This window comes from Lynx canadensis, chromosome C1 (assembly GCF_007474595.2).
Source record: "Lynx canadensis isolate LIC74 chromosome C1, mLynCan4.pri.v2, whole genome shotgun sequence".
Lineage (NCBI taxonomy): Eukaryota > Metazoa > Chordata > Mammalia > Carnivora > Felidae > Lynx > Lynx canadensis.
Window position 1 is genome coordinate 205823424 of NC_044310.1, and position 20278 is coordinate 205843701.

At 45.7% G+C, this 20278-nt stretch overlaps 1 protein-coding gene across 1 annotated transcript in view; it reads left to right on the plus strand.

Moving 5' to 3' along the window:
* Positions 1–19305, plus strand: part of SGPP2 (sphingosine-1-phosphate phosphatase 2) — a 110203-nt gene extending 90898 nt beyond the window's left edge. Inside the window, exon 5 of the mRNA XM_030324154.1 lies at positions 17750–19305. Coding sequence (XP_030180014.1) covers positions 17750–18301 — 552 coding nt within the window. The 3' untranslated portion in view covers positions 18302–19305. The remainder of the gene's footprint in view (positions 1–17749) is intronic.
* Positions 19306–20278: the final 973 nt, after the last annotated feature.

A 20278-nucleotide genomic window follows, 5' to 3' on the forward strand; every position in this document is an offset into this window, starting at 1 on the left:
TCAAACTGCCTTTCTTAATATGGAAAAGAAAGCTAATTATAATATAAATTATACCCAACCAAGCCTTACTTTCTGTTGTAGGATAAGTTCGTTACTGAGATAAAAAGGGAATTTGGTTGTGTTTTGGAGCACTACGTTATTATGCATATTGTTGTTTTCTTTACCTTGAAGAGACTTGCTTTTACCCTTTTATGAAAATAGAGAATTGTTTCTGGTTTCAAAAGTAATAAGCACTCATGGTAAAGCATTCATCCTCTCTTGTTTTTAAAGTTGTTGTGGGTTTTGCAAAGACTAAATCGTTATTAGTTAACCACTATAGAAGTCCACACAGCCATTTGTTAGGGTGATATAATGGGAAACTGAAGACACTGTTATGTTTTTGTATTAATCAAACTAAAATTAGGGCATTTCCAGTAAGAAATGCTTGTGGTAGGTATTCCTAGCCATCAACACAGGCAAATTAATTTTTTATTTCCTTTCTCCACCCTGTCCAAAAAGCCACAGTTGGGGCCCGGTTTTCCATCCGTTGTGCAAGTGTGAGCTGAGGGGGCCCACAGGAGTGCTCTGGGTCCAGGAGGGGAGCCGGACTGAGCCTCGAATGCAGCCCGCAGAAGCTAGGCGAAGGCAGAAGTTGGTCAAAGCACTGGCATCACCCAGAGGCCAGCGGTCCCTGCAGGGCAGGACCCCCAAATTTAAAGGACTGAAGCAGACACAGACTGGTACTGGGCCAGTTCGCCTCCGACCAGAAGCCGCTTGTATCCTTCCTGCGGCGGTAGAAATTGGTTGGCCTACGAAACTGTTCTAGTCTGGTGTGTGGTCAGACCTGAGGGAATGTGACCATTAAGTGGCAATTAGCCTGCCTGGGGAGGAAGGCCAGGGAACTATTTGAGGCTAATGGCCGAGCAGCCGAGCCCAAGTGGACGAGGCCAGCAGCTACAGAGATGGTCCCTCTCGGTGGTGTCAGATGGGCAAGGTGGCCAGAGGGAAGCAGGTAGCCTACCTCAGTGAGAACGTCCCCAGAGTGCCCTTCTCTCTCCGACTGTGGGAGAGGGAACTCGGGCAAATGCTCGAAGTCTAGAATTGTATTGACAGTGCATTCACTTTTGCTTACGTGAATAAGAACAGCCACGTCCAGGGACAGAGCACAGCTTCGAGATCCAGCACTACTGGGTTGCATCTGTGTTTTAGGTGAGTTCCAGTTACTAGTAACATAAGAATAAGAGATTGGATTGAACCTTCCATGGAAGCCCAGTGTCCGGAGGTTTCTTTCTTTCATTAGGTTCTTGCTTTTTGGAGTATACAGCGTGTTACGATTTCACTGAAGGGTGATGTTTTTCTATAAGCTTATAATTGTACGCCTCTCTTAACAGAAAATGCACTGGCTTCAAAATCTGTCCGATCAACTTTTGGAAAAGGAATCAGACCATCCCATGTATTTACATATTTTTAAAAGAGATTCTTTGGCCCCTTTATATATATATATATATATATATATATATATATATATATATATATATATATATATATTCGTCCGTTCATGTTTACTGACGTAGAGTATTAGAATGTATGCCCATATCACACTCTATCCCTCCTATCAAGGATGGATATTTTGGATTGTTTCCAGTTGGAGGTTATTGTAAATGATGCTACTCTGAACTCCCTTTTACGTGGCTTTTAGAGCAAATACGTACATTTTAACATTGGGTACGAATGCACAAGTAAAATTGCTAGGTCATAAGGAGTGTTCAGCTTTACGATATACTGTTGTGTCTCCTGAAGAATTATACCAATTTCCACCCCCTACTGGTGGTATATGAGATTTCCAGTTCTCTGCATCTCTGCCCACCCGCCTGATGTCAACCATTTTCATTGTAGTTATGCCCGTGGGTATCTAACAGTAGTCCATTGTGCTTTCATTTTGATTTCTCTGATGAATAATCACATTCAGCCCCTTTTCATATGTTTATTGGCCATTTATATATCCTCTTTAGTGGAGTGCCTGTTTTTCTTTTGACCTTTGTTGTCGTTGTTGTTGTTTTTACTGGGTTGCTTGTCTCTATTGGTGACTAACTGGTCAGATATCTGTACAGTATGGCAAATTTCTTTTCCCATCTGATGGTTTGCCTTTTTACTCTATTGGTATCTTTAGGGAAAGAGAGGTTCTTAGTGTTAACCTAGTCCAATTATCACACTTATGTTTGTAATTTTCTGTGTCCTGCCTAAGATATTTTTGCCTACCGTAAGGTCATGAAGATACTCTCTTATGTTTGAGAAGATTTAGTATTTGGCTTTTCTAATTTAGATCTACAGTCTGCTTGGAATTGATTTGGATTCATCTTTGTTCTGTAGGGATCCCAAATATGCTCAGCACTGTTTATAGGGATTATCCTTTTTCCATTCACTGAAGCATCAACTTGGTCATAAATCAAGTCACTGTGATACCCTCTATGTATATACTCTCCACTCTCTTGCCTATTTGTCTTGATGCTAATCCCACCCCCTTATTTACTTTAGCTTTGTAATAAGTCTTGAAGTCAGGTGGTAAAAGTCCTCCAGTGTTCAAGTATTTTAACTCTCCTATTTTTGATCCTCTATTAGCTTGTTAGAAAGTCTTTCCGGGGTGCCTGGGTGGCTCAGTCGGTTAAAGGTCCGACTTCAGCTCAGGTCATGATTTCCCCATGTCGGGCTCTGTGCTGACAGCTCAGAGCCTGGAACCTGCTTCAGATTCTGTGTCTCTCTCTGTCTCTGCCCCTCCCCTGCTCGTTCTTTCTCTCTCTCTCTCTCTCTCTCTCTCTCAAAAATAAATAAATATTTTTTAAAGTTTAAAAAAAAAGAGTCATGGGACGCCTGGGTGGCTCAGTCGGTTAAACTTCCGACTTCAGCTTAGGTGGTGATTTCGTGGTTAGTGAGTTCGAGCCCTACTTGGGGCTCTGTGCTGACAGCTCGGAGCCTGGAGCCCTCTTCAGATTCTGTGTCTTCCTCTCTCTCTGCCCCATCCCCTGCTCATGTTCTTTCTTTTTCTCAAAATAAACATTAAAGAAAACTGTTAATAAAAAAAAGCCTTTACAGATCATTTAGTGTTTACCCAAGAGATTATAACATGCAGCCTTGATTTGTGAGTCAAATGCAAATTAGTACCTTTACCATTCCCTGGGAATAGTGAGTCATTAAATGAAATTCAATTCTACATATATTTAAAGCCCACAAGAACTTATTTTTATTGTTTTATAATTAACATACATTTAGGCTTATCCACATGTTTATCCTTTCCGTTCTTCATTCCTTCCTGCAGTTCTATTCTTCCATCTGGCATCTCAATTCTTTCTGCCTAAATTAGTCTATTCAGTGTTTCTTTTAGCATGGTTATGCTGGCAATGAATTCTCTTGGTTTTGGGTTTTGTTTTGTTTTTATTGGCGGCGGGAGGTGGAGGGTGGGGAGAATGGCTTTATTTCACTTTTGGTTTTGGAGGATATTTTTGCTAGGTATAGAATTCTTTGTGTCCTTTCCTTCAGTATCCCTGACCTGGATTTTTGCCATTTCTACCTGCCCACAGTGTGTACTAAGTCAGTGTAACCAGCTTGATCAGATAACAGTGAGTTTCCAGATTTCATATTTGTCAAGCCAGGATGACTATTTTTTAAGATATGGATAATCCATTGGTATAGGCTTTTGGAAGGCATTTTGCAGAATATATGGCTGTCTAAAGTGCACATTCTTAGTATTCTGGGCTTCTATCCCAATTTTAGTTTACTCTAAAGCGTATAATTGCACACGTGTAAAAGTGAAAATAGTGATAATAATAGAAAACATTTATAAAGCTCTTATGATCTTTCTAAGTGCTAAGCACCATTCTAAGTGCTTTGCATATATTAACTATCTCATAGCAACCCTACGAGGTGGGGGGGGTGCTATTGTTTTCCCAGGCTTACAGAGGAAGCATACAGAGGTCAAATAACCTGACCAAGGCCCTGTAGTTGATAAGAGATTGGACTGAGATTGAAAACCAGGCAGTCCAACTTCAAAATCGTGCTTTTAATTACCACTCTGTCCTAACCCTCCAGGATGTTTATTAATGCATTTAATAGCACACAACAAGAACATGCTAAATGTTCATCAATCAGATCTGGTTAAGTATAGTATTTCCATAGAGTGGAATGTTCTATAGCCATTAAAGTAATGCAGTTCTGTAATCATGAAAAGATCTGGATGGCATATTGTCGATGAAAAATGCAGGTTACAGAACAGCTTATAGTCTATGGTGCCATTAGTTATGAAATTGTGCGTGTCAGGGGGTGGTTATGGATAGAGTCCTCTGCAATGCATTTTTAATAATGAACCTGACTTGTTTTTGAGAAAAACAATAAAGCTATTTCTGTTTAATGGACAGAGACTGTATCTTACTCTTCCTCTATCCTCATATATTGCTTGGTATGTAATAGTCAGTTGAAAATAAAAGCACATGATGGCTGCTGAATCATGATGGATGAATTAATAAATATTTGAGCTCTATTATTATTTACATGAGGATTGAGGATTTCCTAGAAGGAAGATTTTAGACTTTATTGTCATGAATGTTAACTCTTCTTTGGGAATTTGCATGTCTTAGTGTTTCTTTCTTGCACTGTCTGCCCCCCCCCTTTTTTTTTTAAAGAAACAACACTTAATTTTGGCAATAAAACCAATACATGAGTTTCAAAGGGCTTACTTCCTGCGTCCTTTTATTGTTTGGGGCTCAATTAAATTGGCAAACCATTGACTAGAAAAATTCCCCTTAGTTGCTATAATCCTACCTCCCAAATCTGACTGAAAAAGGGAACTGAGTTCTCAACAGAATTCATATCCATCCATCCCTTCTCTGTGGTGCTGTTTCAGAAGATGAAACTCACCTCGAAGAGTTTAGAGCTGTGCTGGCTCAGGTTGCCCTTAGAGAAGAATAGTGTTTATTTCACTGGCCGCAAAGGGCAAAGGGACTGTTTATCCATTGAAGCCGTCAAACTGCCTGAGAACTAGTCTTATTAACAAAGTATGTCCTTCTGGGACATGAACGTGAACAGGGCCACAGCAGACAGATGCACAGGAGTAAAGGGGCTGCCTTGAATCCTATGCCCTGAAAGTCAACATAAGGTCCAGAATTTAATTTTAATCTCAAAGTGCTTTTGAGGTCTGTATTTATGTATGTCCGTGGGAATGTTCCTTAAAACATGCTCAATTCAGAAAGGAAGTGAATACTTCATGTATCATATTTCTTTTTTTTTTTTTAACGTTTATTCATTTTTGAGAGAGTGCAAGCTGGAGAAGGGCAAAGAGAGAGGGAGACACAGAATCCGAAGCAGGCTCCAGGCTCCGAGCTGTTAGCACAGAGCCCGATGCGCGACTTGAACCCGTGAACTGTGGGATCATGACCTGAGTTGAAGTCAAATGTTTAACCGACAGAGCCACCTGGGTGCCCCTCATGTATCATATTCATAAATGCACACAAGGCTTCCTGTAAGTGCTGCAATTTATTTGATTCTTTTTTTAAAAGACCCGAAGCCTCCACAAAATTGTTTCATACGCATTGATTGATGGCACAATTTGGTTTCCACGCCATACCTCTGAGCTCTCGCCACGCTTGTGCAAAGGATCACCCGTGTACCGCAATCTTATGCCTCATTGTATCTTGGATCTCACTTCTCCATTTAATAAAGCTACATAGTTTCGCCTTCTCACTTGGCATACACTTAGTGGAAAGGAAGTGATAATCCTGTAATTGAGATTGTCCAGCCTCATCAAGGACACCACATGACTGTATTTGACATCACTAGGACGGTCTGCAAAGCAAGACCGATATTTTTCAAGTCTCTCGTAATCTCCAGTTCCTACTGGGATGCAAGGGCCACAGACCATGCCCTCCAGAAGTTCTGTTTTGCACAGGGAGCCAGGACTCAAGGGTTCAGGCCAACATTTCCTAAGGTCAGTGACAAAGGACTGGCACAGATTTCCTTTTCCTCTAAATGTGAGCACTAGGTCAACAAAGAATCTTCAGATCTTTCTCTTGTATCTGGTTCTACACACAAGAGTTTCTACATCAGACTGTCACCTTAGGACTTTCAAAAGCTGTAGTCTCACCTTTGTGTGGTACTCCTATGATTCCGAAATCGTACTCTTCTGCATATTTCAAAAAAGCACTCCAGAAGCTCTGACCTGCTACATTCACCATGAAAAGCCCATGCTGGCCTCAGGGATTTTTAGCAGGGTGAGATGGTATTGGGCATTCATATTGTAGTCCCCGGACCAGCAGCCTCAGCATCACCTGGGAGCTTGTTAGAAACGCAGACTCTCGGGGTGCCTGGGTGGCTCAGTCAGTTAGGCATCTGACTCTTGATTTTGACTCAGGTCATCATCTCATGGTTCATGAGTTCAAGCCCTGCATCAGGCTCGCTGCTGTCAGCACAGAGCCCGCTCTGGATCCTCTGTCCCCCTCTCTCTGCCCCTCCTCTTTCTCTGCCCCTCCCCCTGCTTGTTCGTTCTCTCTGTCTCTCTCAAATAAACTAGAGAGAGAGAGAGAGAGAGAGAGAGAAAGAAAGAAAAGGAAAGAGGAAAGGAAGGAAAGAAAGAAAGAGAGAGAGAGAGAGAGAGAAAGAGAAAGAAAAAGAAAGCGATAGAAAGAAAAAAAGAAAGAAAGAAAGAAAGAAAGAAAGAAAGAAAGAAAGAAAGAAAAGGAAAGGAAGGAAGGAAAGAAAGAAAGAAATGCAGACTCTCCAGCCCCACCTGGACCCACTGAATCAGAACCTGACTTTTAGGAAGCTTCCCAGCAGGTTCTAATGCAAGATACGATTTGAAAAGCACCGAAACACCCTACACACAATATCCCAGCAAATATGGGGACAACGCCAATTAAATTTCGACCTGCATGGGCCTGTTCAATTCTATTGCATTGAACATGACTTTCTTCTGTTCTCTTCTTGTTCAGAGGCCCCTCTGCCCACCCAGATTGGAGAAAAATCGCTTAAATGTTTGACAGTGCCTTTTGTGTCTTGAAGCAGATGGTCCTTCCCTATAGTTTCATTCTTTCAAGCTGCCTAGCAGTTGTCAAAGATGATGTTATAACCTGTCTCGAAGCTTGTTTGATCTAATGTCATAATCCTGTTGACCCGCCTAGCCTTGTGATTCATCATAGTTAGAGCTGTTCATATTAATGCGAATTATGGGTGGGGAAATTCTGTTTCACGAAGGTCTACTGTTTGGACTTGTTCGATTCTGTGAAGCCAAGACAAGCAAATGATTATTTCCTAACTCATGCTGTATATGGACTAAAGTTTAGACACTTATACCTAAATATATTTCTAGTTAATATTGATATTGTAAAAAGCATGCAGTAGTATCTTATAGCGTCATCACATTAAGAAACATTAACACCTTGGGGCGCCTGGGTGGCTCGGTTGGTTAAGCGTCCGACTTCGGCTCAGGTCATGATCTCACGGTCCGTGAGTTCAAGCCCCGCGTCAGGCTCTGTGCTGACCGCTCAGAGCCTGGAGCCTGTTTCAGATTCTGTGTCTCCCTCTCTCTCTGCCCCTCCCCTGTTCATGCTCTGTCTCTCTCTGTCTCAAAAATAAATAAACGTTAAAAAAAAATTTAAAAAAAAGAAACATTAACACCTGCCCTGTTCGCTTGTTTAGCGAAGCAGTGAATATACAACGTAAAATAAGAAAACCATTGTTGTTTGTTGTTATATGGAATGTACATATTCAATCATCCAAGATAATTAGTCACAGGAATAACCATTGAAATAATTACTTGCTAGACGATAATTTTTAAATGGGAAAATCATAACTCTTGCCCACATATAAACTGAGTCAAAGATTTTATTCAACTGATTAATTAATGATGGAGCCAGCAAGGTATAAGGAACTAAGTACTTACAATTTAATAAGCATTACTTGGAGACTGCTGGGTTATGTACAAAACTGGTTACTATCCTACAGAGTAACAAACTGTAAACTTTGGGGTTATCATTTCCGCTGGACGGAAATCTTTTGCATCTCTGCCAAATGAAAATCTGTCAACTCGCCTGTTGCTCCGTGAAGTCTGAGACCTCTAATCAGTAGTGAACGGAGCACTGTTCTTCTATAATCCTTAGATGGCCTTTTCCCCCATATGACATTGAGGTGAGTTTATTTTTGGCAGCCTGGGTGGCTCAGTCATTAAGCATCTGACTTCGGCTCAGGTCATGATCTCACAGTTCTTGAGTTCAAGTCCCGCTTTGGGTGAACACGAGCCCTGCTTCAGGTTAAAAAAAAACAAAAAAAAAAAAAACATGAGCCCCGGGTAAGCCCCACTTCTCTCTCTCTCTGCCCCCTGTGGGATTCTCCCTTTCTCTCTGCCCCTTGCTCTCTTGTGCGCTCTCTCTCTCTCTCTCTCTCTCTCTCTCAAAAAAGGTTATTTTTTTTTGGCCTCATGTCCAAGTTTTATGTAATTTTTCTTAACACACTTACAGAAAACCATTTTCTGTTAAAAATGTCAACATAATTTCTAATGGAGGTTTAGATGTGCTCACTTGGAAAGTGAGCATTTATTTTTAAATTGCAGAAGGCGAAAGCTGGCATACTTTCTTCTCCCTCATCAGTTACTCCTGAGCTTAGTGAGTATTCAAAAAGTCTTCCTTGGGGCCCCCCCGGGTGGCTCAGTGGGTAGAGCATCTGACTCTTGATTTCGGCTCAGGTCTCCATCTCACGATCCGTGAGTTCAAGCCCTGTCCTTGGGCTCTGTGCTGACAGGAGCCTGCTTGGGATTCCCTCTCTCTCTGCCCTCACCCCACTTACGTGCCCTCTCTCTCTTTCTCAAATAAATAAACTTTTAAAACGAACGGAGAGAAACTTAAAACGTCTTTTTCCAGGCTTTCTCTTTATGGCCATAGATTTCCATGCCTCATGATCCTTAGTCCTAGATTTGTGCTTGGGTATCAGGTGGTGCAGACAACAGCCATGACACGGCAGGGAGGGGCATCAGTGACGGAGTCCCCCCCCCCCCCCGCCCATTCAAAGAGCCGTGAATTTCAGGAGATTCTACTGCTTCTGCTCACACCGTGTGGCAAGGTAAATCTGCTTTTGCTTGGTCCCTGTGAACAGTGGTGGGTTTCAATAGGAAATTGATATTTTTTCAACTTACGCATTCACTCTTTCTCCCCTATACGTATGCTAATCACATAACATGCAGGTTTCTCGCTGTAATCATATTCATATTCATGAACAGTGTTGCCTCCCTCTTTCCATTTGGCTTTTACTGAATCTCATCGACATTATTCTCAGAAATTGAATTAACTGTGGGCTAGCGGGGCAACGAGCGAGTATTCCGAGGGCGTTAACTAGGAAACCTTGATCTGTCACTGAAAGTTATTTGCTAGAAGATTTGTAGGAGCTTGGGATTTTTTTTTTTTTTTTTCTAGTTTGTTTTTCATGTCAGGGTCTGCTCGCATTGAGAGCATTCACTGCACGTACAAAGAAATAGGTCTTGGCTTTTACTCTGCGCCTGGCTTCAGCTTGCTCTGTGAAGGCGGCCAAGGGCAGAGAGGGCCCTTCACATTCTCTGCGGGGGACCTGGCGGAGGGGAAGATGCCAGAATCCTAGACCCCTCGGCATAAATGGTTCCAAGATCTGAATGCATTCTTTCCTAACAATTGAATGAATGGGTTTGTTCTCCCCACTTCTTTCTAGTTAGCTAACCTTGTGTTGTGTTGGTCTGCTCAATAGCATTCTTCAGAGAAGATGTTTGGAGATAGAATGTGAATTTGGCCCAGTGAGCTGCATATGGGAATGACACGTAGGGTCCGAATTCACAAACGCTGGCAGTTCTCAGGGTTGGGGCCCGTGGCTGAAATATCTAGAGATGTTCACCAGGAGGCGTGTTTCCGTTTGGCTAAGAATAAAAACACGATTTTTATGTGTTTTCTATAAGCACTCACTGAAGTTCGCCCCGATGCTTGGGCTAGCGTGGTTAGCATTCTTTCCTGAACATTCCAGATTGCCTGTCTTTATCATCGTTTTCTGTAATGAGACACAATAAAGCTCAAGCTTTTATCTAAATACTAAGTTTTGTAAGTGAAAATGAGAATAGGGACAAAAATCATCTTTCTGCATTGTAACTTTGGAAAATGGTAGTCCCCTGTAATTTTTTTTTCCCAAGTAATTTGAAAGGTTTTGCTTAAACCCAGGACGGTAAATTGAATTAAAGATTTATTATATTTTCAAACAATGTGCTCGGATTCAAACAATCCTGGCCATGGAGCTTATGTGCCTTTATTTTAAATGTTACTTACGTCGTGGGGGAACGATACGTTGAGCGTCCTATAGATGCGTGGGGGGTTCCATTTTTTGGGCGTGATGTGAAAATTTATAAGCATCAGTTAAGTATTTTTTTCTTTTCAGCTGTGTTGACACGTTCTGATTTTAACATCCTGATTTCTTCACCTGGATTACTTTTTCACTATATTAAAATGATAGGTGTTGACGAGAAAATTTACAAAATACCACAAAGCGTGGAGAAGATAATCATCATCTGTGATACGCAAATAGGAAAAAAAAAAACTACTTTTAACATTTTAGTTGATTCCTTCTGACATTTTATCCATCCATGCAAGTGTATATTTATATAAATCTAGGGCATCCTTTATGGAAAGTTTGCATCCTGCTTGATATTATCTCACTTATGGGTGCTTTGAAACCATAAAAAATAAGGCTCCTAAATGTATCTTCTCAAATGCAAAATGTTCATGCTACGTTATTAAATAAGAAAGCAGTACATGTTTTTACCTTAATATAGTATGCTTGATTTGCATCTTTCCCGATTCTTTATTGTTACAATGTATGCCCCAGTCCTTGTGCTACTTTTGCTTATTTGTATTTTCAGATTGTTCTATAGTGGGGCAGGTGTTACTTACTTGACTTGATTGGTTGTGAATTGAATCGATCCAATGAGAATCATTCCTATACGTGGATCTTTGTGAACGGCTTTATTATTTTCTTTGGATTTTTTTTAGAATAACTTCCTAGGAGTGGAATAATTGGGGCAAGGCAGTGAGTTGTGTATTTGTTGTGCAGTTTCTAGTCTAATTATATATGTTCTATGGAAAGACGTTTTGTGGGGATTTTTTTTTTTTTTTTGCAAAGTAAGGAATGTCTATTCTGCCATTTTTGCCCTCGTGTCCTTCCCTCCCATGCTTTGTCACCAGCTCTTTTCCTGATCTCCCGTGCCAGTCACATCTCCCTGTAAGTCACCTGTGCCCTTCCCTCTCTTCTCTCTACCCTGCCTGTCAGATCCACCTGCTCAGGACAGCTTTGTCCCAGAGCTGGCTCCTGGCTCCCCACCTCTGCCCTTGTGCCCTCGGCACTGACCCCTGCCCACAGCCCGTCTTCGCCTTTCCAGAGACCTGGGAACTGTTTTCTCTCTAGCCCCACGTGCTGTGCCAAACAGCAGAGGTTCCAAAGAAATCACCTGCTCGTTTAGAGTTTTCCAGAATCAAAACAGCAGATCCAATTCTGAAATGGAGATTTTTGTCAGTTTCTATAGTTTCTGCGAACTGAGTAGCTCGAAAAAATTAACACAAAAAGTTGTTCCTGAATTTTCAAGCGTTACAGTCCTTATTTTTAGAAGCTGTTTAGGATAATTTTATTACTAGAGATTTAGAGCCCCGAATTAGAAAGCTCATAAGCGATGGTTCAAGTATTTTCCTTATAAAAATAACAAACCGTCGTTATTACAACATCACCTTTTATGGCAGAAAATCCAACTGTGTTGGCTAGCAGGGAGAAACCTCTACGCCAGCAGCCACGTTGGCTGAGATTACCGTTGCCTCAAACGCTAGGGCTGTGAACCAAGAGAGTCCACTCTTCCTGAAGCATTGGAGACGAACAGAATTCATTTGTGAAGAATATTCCAACCAGATGTCTGGGAATTTGGTAACTGCAGTTACAGAAAAAGACAGAAGGCAGGCAGGCGGGCACGTTTTCTTTTATGTGTTGCAACAGTGGGTATTAACGATTTTGGACATTCAGGAGAAGAGAAGGGCCCGCATGTGCTACAGGCCAGGCTCTATGCTAGAAGCCTGGAGACCTAAGAGAACCTTGCTGATCAGCGTCTCTCAATCAACTCAGGGGAAGAGTGTGCAGACATATGGCCGCAGCAGAGGCAATATGAAGGAAGGGCTTTGGGAGTGATTTGAAGCAAGGGCCTTCACATTCAATTCAGGGAGGGTTATTTCCAACGGTGGTGATACACGAAGATATTTGGGAAAGGAAGTGGCTTTTGAGCCGAGCCTTAGATGAACTGACATGGTCTGCAGAGATGTGGTTCAAGTGTGCTATAGGTAAAGGGAATGCAAAAAGCTAGAGGGAATAGATTGCACTGGGCGTGTTTGGCGAAAGCGAGCAGCCCCCTCTGACCGTAATGGAGAGTTCAAATGGGAAAGCAGTGAGGGAACCCCCGAGAATGGTAGACCGATCAAACCCATGGCACGTGGACTCTGACGCTCAGTCTGGAGGCTAGTATTTCTCCAAGTTTTTACCTCAGCATTGTGTTGGGTGTTAAATGCAGGCTCCTGGGCCACACTTGCATCCCCTGCATTTGATAAAATCTGCATTAAAAAGGTTTTTTTAATGTTTGTTTATTTCTGGGGGCGGGGGGGGGGGGGGGGGGGGGGGGGAGGAGCAGAGGGAGAGGGAGACAGAGGCTCCCAAGCAGGCTCCATACTTTCAGTGCAGTGCCCAATCCGGGGCTCGAACTCACGAACCATGAGATCGTGCCCGGAGCTGAAGTCTGGCCCTCGACCAACTGAGCCACCCGGGTGCTCCTGACGTCTGTATTGTAATAGTCTTCCTCAGGGATTCCAAAGTGTTCATGTTCCACAAGAACATTGGAGAACATTTGCTATTGAAACAGCCATCAGGGGGCGCCTGGGTGGCTCAGTCGGTTAAGCGGCTGACTTCGGCTCAGGTCACGATCTCGCGGTCCGTGAGTTCGAGCCCCGCGTCGGGCTCTGGGCTGACGGCTCAGAGCCTGGAGCCTGTTTCAGATTCTGTGTCTCCCTCTCTCTCTGCCCCTCCCCTGTTCATGCTCTGTCTCTCTCTGTCTCAAAAATAAATAAACGTTTAAAAAAAATTAAAAAAAAAAAAAAGCCATCAGGAAGGCGGTCAGGAGAGTGGGAGGCAGGAGGTGACGTGAAGGTTTGACCTCGGGGTGGTGACAGCCGGAGCAGGGATTTGTGCCAGGGGGAGGACTCCGCGGAACACGGCAATGGGAGCTTATGGGCAGCGAGGGGAGGGAGCGCTCAGTGTGGCCAGCAGGACCCTGAGCTTCTGGGGCCAGGGAGACTGGGGCGAATCTCCCCGAACACCCACAAGATCACTCCAAACCTCCGACGCCCTGCACACCTGTGTTTGTCCCCACCCCGAACAGAAATACCCCCACAAAATATTTCTGGGGTTTCAGAGGGAGTCTCCCCGGGGCTCTCCAACCAGTCTGAGCCCCCCTAGCGCCTCCTTGGGGTCAGACAGTATGGTGTCCCTTGCTCCCGCCTAGGTCAGCAGGTTGGTCCTGCCTCCTTGCCTTCCAGGCTCAGCAGCTCGCGGGTACCGGCGGTCACTGCCCCGTAGCTCGTCTAGGAGATGCTGTGGCTGCTGAGTCCTGCCCCACCAGGCCCCTCCCCTGCTGGTCCGCCTGTCACCAGCGTCTCTTCAGCTGCCCCTCCAGGCTCCACAGGCCTACACCCAAGATGGATCCAAGGGCCATAGTGAATGAGGCGGGCCCTCTGCCTTCGTCCTGCCAGGTGGTCTCACCAAGGGCACTGTGGCCAACAGGTACGAGGAGGAGGAATGGGTTCTTCCCATTGGAGCGCCCTCCACCAGAGGGACCTCAAAACAGCCTTCTTCAGCTCTGCGTTTTATACACTGAGGCAAAATGACTCTCTTCACTCTCTCCGACTCCTTCAGAACGTGGATGGGACTTTGGTGGGGCTGGCCGGGACATCATTTGAGTGGTAGAATCTTCTCTCCCCACTGAGAGTAAAGGCTTGTTTGGGGTGTTTGAGTTCATTGGACCTGGGTCTCCTCCTTCCCTCAGAACTGTGTGTTCCTTTAAGACTCACAGATGAGATGCTCTCAGTCCTAAGGTGACATCTTAGCAGGCCATTTCCCCCCCCACCACCGCCCCGCCACCGTTTTCCACGTACGCCCAAATCCCCCTGGAGGACACAGCTGGGCTCACCTGGGATCCCCACTCCATCTGGGAATTGAAAGGCAGATCCTGTTTGGAAGAGGAGACGCTGAATTATTTCACTTGATTTTTTTTAAGGAGGCAGCACATTTACATGATAATAAAATTCAGAAGGCACACGAGGGTGTCCTGTCTCCTTGCCCACCGTGTCCCCCGCCATTTAAGTGGACCTGTTTGCGTATTTCGGGAAGAACTTAGCTGTATATTCTCCCATCTTTTTAAAAATGAAAATGGCAGCATGTTAGGCACACTGGCCTGCCCTGTGCTTTTGAAAATTCCGCGTCAGAGGGGTTCCTGGGTGGCGCAGTCGGTTAAGCGTCCGACTTCGGCCAGGTCACGATCTTGCGGTCTGTGAGTTCGAGCCCCGCGTCGGGCTCTGGGCTGATGGCTCGGAGCCTGGATCCTGTTTCCGATTCTGTGTCTCCCTCTCTCTCTGCCCCTCCCCCGTTCATGCTCTGTCTCTCTGTGTCCCAAAAATAAATAAAAAACGTTGGAAAAAAAAAATTAAAAAAAAAAATTCCGTGTCAGAGGGGCTCCTGGGTGGCTCAGCCAGTCAAGCGTCTGCCTCTAGATTTCGGCTCAGGTCGTGATCTCAAGGTTCGTGAGTTCGAGCCCCACATCGGGCTCTGTGCTGACGGTGTGGAGCCTGATTGGGATTCTTTTTCTCTCCCCTTCTCTCCACCCCGCCCCGGCTCAAGCTCACGCTCTCTCTCTCTAAATAAACAAACAAACAAACAAACTTAAAAAAAAAAAGTTCCATGTCAGAACCTCCTCACCCATTTAGTAGAGACAGAGTATTCCATTGTGTGGCTCGACCGTGGTTCAATCTAACCGGTCCCTATAGGTGGAACTTGGCATTTTTCCAGCCTCCTGTTACCGCCAACACTACCACACTGGACAACTTGAAAATACACACCTCTTTGCAGCTAGAGGCAGGTGGATCCCTATGGCCAAGTCCCAGAATGAGACTGCGGGCCAGAGAGGTGAAATTCAAACTTTCTTCCCCCACAAGGGTTGTGCCATTTTGCACTCCTACAGTCGCACGGACAGGAGTCCCCTTTCCTTTCTACTGCTTCCTCAGCAGAATGTTTTCGAACTTCTGGGTTTTGTTACAGCTGGTAGGTGAGGGGAGCATTCCCAGCACGGGTTGGGTGGGGGTGGGGGGAGGAGGGAGGGACAAGCCGGGAACCTGTAGGAGTCCAGACGCTGCTTTCCACACAGCCACAGACGCCCCACTGTGTTATTTAGTGAAAGCAACGGGGAAAAAAAAAAAAAAACCCACCACCTTTTAATTTTTGGCTTGAAATGTGATTTGCAGTAACAGTAAAGTTGCCTTTGTTTTGGGTATGTGGCTCTGCGGATTTTAACACCTGTACAGATTGGGGTTGGCCATGCACGCGAAACGGAACGGTTTCTTTATCCCCCAAAACACCCTCCCCCCACCCCTCAACCCTGGCAGCCGCTGATCTGTTCTCTGTCACTAGGGTTGTATCTTTTAGAGAATGTCACATAAATAGAACCATGCGGCATGTGACCCTTGGAGAACAGCTTTTCCCAATCCGAATTCCCTGGAGATTTGCTTCCAAGCTGTTGCACACATCAGGAGTGTGTTGCTTTTTATCGCGCGGAAGCATCCTGGCCAATGAGTGTAGCACGCGTTCACCCAGTGAATGGCTTTGAGGTTGTTTGCAGTTTGGGGGGGGGGGGGTTATAAAGAGAACCGCTGTAAACATTCAGGTAGTGACTTTTAGGTGAACATAAGTTTTAATTTCTTCTCCGCCCAGTTTAATTTCCACGTACTCATAGGTTCAGGTATGTTTTTGTGTGTTTAAGAGGTGCTATTTCTTTTTCTGTAAACTCATTTCCTTTGCTCCTGTCTCTTTTTGCTTGTTGGTCGTTTCTATTTTAGCCCAGTTGGTGTGCGGGGCTGTCCATCTGGGTGAAAATGTCCAGCATTGGGCCAAGAGAAGCAGGACTCACGTTGGAGAGAGACCCCTGAAACCCCAGATCTGAGATCCCCACGGAGAGGCTGGAGTGGGGAAGCCAGTGTGTTATACTCCCCGAGGGAGGAGACACATCAGGCTGGAAGACGGAGTCTGGAAATGCCCGTGTCTCGGATGCGGAAGGAGGAGGATGTGGAGAAAAGAGACTTCTTGGGGGTTGCAGAAGAGCCAGCGTGATGCAGGGTAACATTCAGAAAAGCTGAACATTAACGAGCCGCTGAATAAACACAGGGTACCGCCTTCAGAAGAAGAAAGAACGTCTCTTCCCAAGAACTCGAAGTCAAAATTAATCCTAGACAGCGGCAGGCCACACGCCCCGTACGTAGACAGGGTTGACTCTAGGTGATGGAAACAAGGATCTTTAGTTCTTCTGCTTTTCAGCAGCTTTCAGATTTCCGGTAATGCCTCTGTAGTACTTTCAGGTGCCTTCCAGATTTTCCGATGCCTCGGGGAAAAATTTTGAGTTTTCAACTGTAAACTTCCAAAAAAAAAAAAAAAATCCTTGTGAAACGTTGTCGCAAAACCTCGGCAAGTTCTTCACTCTCTGAGTTGATGTGTGCCTCTGTTAATTCCAGTAAGACTTCGCCTTCTGGTGAATTTCACAATGAGAACGCGAAGGGAAGGAGACAATGGGTGACATTGAGGGGTTAAAGTATTTAACATTTTTTTTTTATGTTTTTATTTCACTTTTGAGAGAAAGAGAGAGAGAGGCATGAGCAGAGTCGAACTCACAGGAGGTAAGATCGTGACCTGAGCTGAAGTTGGACACATAATCGACTGAGCCACCCAGGCGCCCCTTAAAGTATTTTAAATAAGCATTTAAGGAGGGAAGGAAAGGAGGGACTGAGAGAGGGGGAAAAAATAATAATAAGGAAGGGGAAAGAGAGGAACAGAAGAAAGAAAGAAGACCACAGTCTAATATGTCCCAAAAGGAAGGATTGGTTAAGAGCAGCATGGAACGTCCACTGGCTGAGGTTGTCTGCACGCTGTTGGAAATTCCGTCTCAGAAGACGGAGCACGTGCAAAGTCTCTTCTCAAACCACCCCCCGTAAATGTACCTTAGAGGTGACAAAGGGCAGCTTCCTGTGTGCAGGGGCCTCCCCAGCACCTAGCTTCCTCCTCCAGCCGCAGCCCCAGCCCCAGGCTGTCAGGAAAGGAGGACGCCCCCCCCCCCCCCGCGAGGTTTAAGGCAATACTTGTGATAGAATATTAAATGCAAATAATAGAAGATCTAGGAAAAAAGTGGTCCGGGCTGTTCGTTAAGAAAACACGTAGCATCTTTTCCAAAGGACAGAAAAACTGGGAAATACGTAACGTGAATAGCGCCGTGGTTTTTCCTGTGGTCAAATTTGTACAACTTGCCATTTTTTACAGCAGTGTAAGGGAAAGCAATGTGCAAATTGTCCTTTCGGCGTCAAAGGGACCCGATTGGACTCGAGGGACACCTGTCCACAGGGAAGCACTCGCTGGCTTACACCCTTCTTTTCTCTCCTCCCCACAGGATGTGCTGGGTGGCATCCTGGTCACCGCGGTCCTTATTGTCCTCACCTACCCCGCCTGGACCCTTATCGATCGCCTGGACTCGGCCAGCCCCCTCTTCCCCGTCTGTGTCATCGTGGTGCCGTTCTTCCTGTGTTACAACTACCCCGTGTCCGACTGCTACAGCCCAACCCGAGCGGACACCACAACCATCCTGGCCGCGGGGGCGGGCGTGACCTTAGGGTTCTGGATCAACCACTTCTTCCAGCTCGTGTCCGCGCCCGCCGAGTCCCTCCCTGTCATTCAGAACATCCCGCCGCTCACCACCGACATGGTAGTTTTGGGTCTGACCAAATTCGTCGTGGGAATCGTGCTGATCCTTCTGGTCCGCCAGCTCGTACAGAATCTCTCGCTGCAAGTGCTATACTCGTGGTTCAGGGTGGTCACCAGGAACAAGGAGGCCAGGCGGAGACTAGAGATCGAAGTGCCTTACAAGTTCGTCACCTACACATCTGTGGGCATCTGCGCCACAACCTTTGTGCCAATGCTGCACAGGTTTTTGGGATTGCTCTGAACCTCAAATGGTTGGGAAGTAGCCCACTGGGCAGGAGAGCCAAAACAGGAGAGTAGTTGGGTGGGCAAGTTTCGAGCATACGTTTTTCTTAAAAAAAAAAAAAAAAATCCCGAGTCCCATGTTTCTTTTGCTGATGTCTGAGATAAATATCGCTGCTGCAGGTGAAGCCAGGCTAAACCCATGGTCTGTTCTTTAAGGGTCCCCCCACCACAGGGACCCTGGACCTAGTCGTGGGCTGGCAGGAATCGTGGCCTGGCTTGGGAGATCCGAAAGAGACAGGCGTGATCGGAGAGGCTGGAGGTCAGGCGTCTCTCTTCAGTTATGACCTTGCCCATCACTGAGTCTCGGGTCCAAACTTGGTCGGCCCAGAGAAGGGGTGTCACCGTGTAGGACCGCATTCCTGGGACAGGGTGACTTTGCTGTTGTGATCACGGTAGACTGTGCCCGCTTGGGTGGCAAGGGCGCTGCGGACCTCCCCGTGGAGCGATAAAGAGGCGGGGGCAACGCTGGGAGATGGCGGGTGAGAGCCTGTGTTCCTCCTGAGTCCCGCTCTCTGTGGGTGCACGTATTCAAACAGCATCGCTCCTCCTCATCCGTGCGTTTTGCAGAATTCCAGGTAGCATTTCTACACTCTTCGGATCCAGGAAACCTGGATCCCACCTCACTTCATCTGGGCTTCTCAGAGTGTCCCGCTCTCTCCTGCTTCCCAGGGACTTGGGACCAGCACTCTGCCCATCTGTAGGTGGGTTTTTTTTGGCTTCCTTACCAACTGGGGAGGCCCTGTCAGCTGCCTGTGAAAGTGGATCACTAGAACAGATGAACTTAATCCCTCCTGGGGCCTGACAAGGGGGGACTGGGCCTCCGGGGACATCACTCCTCCATTTCTCATCTACTTGGCGTAAACGTATTTTCTCACCTACTAAGTAGAATCGGGGCTCCCTCTCCATCTTCCCACCTCTTGTCTCTCGGCAGTTTTTAAGGGTAATTAAGGCAGGAACAGGGTCGGCCTCTCTTGGGAAAACAACATGACCGAACGCAACACACCCTTTAAGCCTGTGCGTGTCCTCATTAGACTTAGGCGGGGATCTTATGCAAACACCGGCAGCTTCTCTCTGCAGGCTTCTTTTCGGTTCTTAAGAATTAGGAATAAGCAGGGGTGCCTGGTGGCTCAGTCGGTTAAGCATCCGACTTTGGCTCAGGTCACGATCTCGCAGTTGGTGAGTTCGAGCCCCGTGTTGGGCTCTGTGCTCACAGCTCGGAGCCTGGAGCCTGCTTCGGATTCTGTGTCTCCCTCCCTCCCTGCCCCTTCCCCAGCTCACACCCTGTCTCACTCTGTCTCAAAAAGGAAATAAACATTAAAAATTTTTTTTTAAAGAATAAGGAACAAGCATCCACAATTTCCTGAAAAGTTAGCATAGATGCATAGCTAAGGAAGTATCTTTCTCACTATGGTACCCAAACCACTGAAATCAATGACTTGTGATCCCAACATGCCATCTCCATACACGTTCTTTGGGGGACAGTTAGCCTGCCTTGAACGTTAGGCTCTTAACCTCTGCCCCCAGTGCGAAAACCTCAAGCCCCATTTGTCCCGATTGCCAACATCTCCCCTGGCCTTTCCGTTGGGATGACCTTTGCTGTCTGGCTTAGCGCTCCTGTCTATTAAGAAGGACTTTTTTTTAGGAAAACGTTTGGCTTCTCCTTGAAATTCTCCTGACATTTTCCATAGTTAGAAGGCGGGGTTCGAAATGACCTGCCGTTTGTTCTTACAGCAAACTCTGACCAGTATTCGTGGTACCATGATGGGGGGGAAATGGAAAAGGAAAGGGGGGCCCCAGCTTACGGGCCAGCCCCACCAGTGCAGTGGAGGAGGCAAGTCCCTGCAGCCCTGGATAATACTTATGCCAAATGATTTTAGTTGATTGTTCTGGAGCCAGTCAGCAAAAGGATCAGGTCTTTCCACTTGTATCTTTTGAA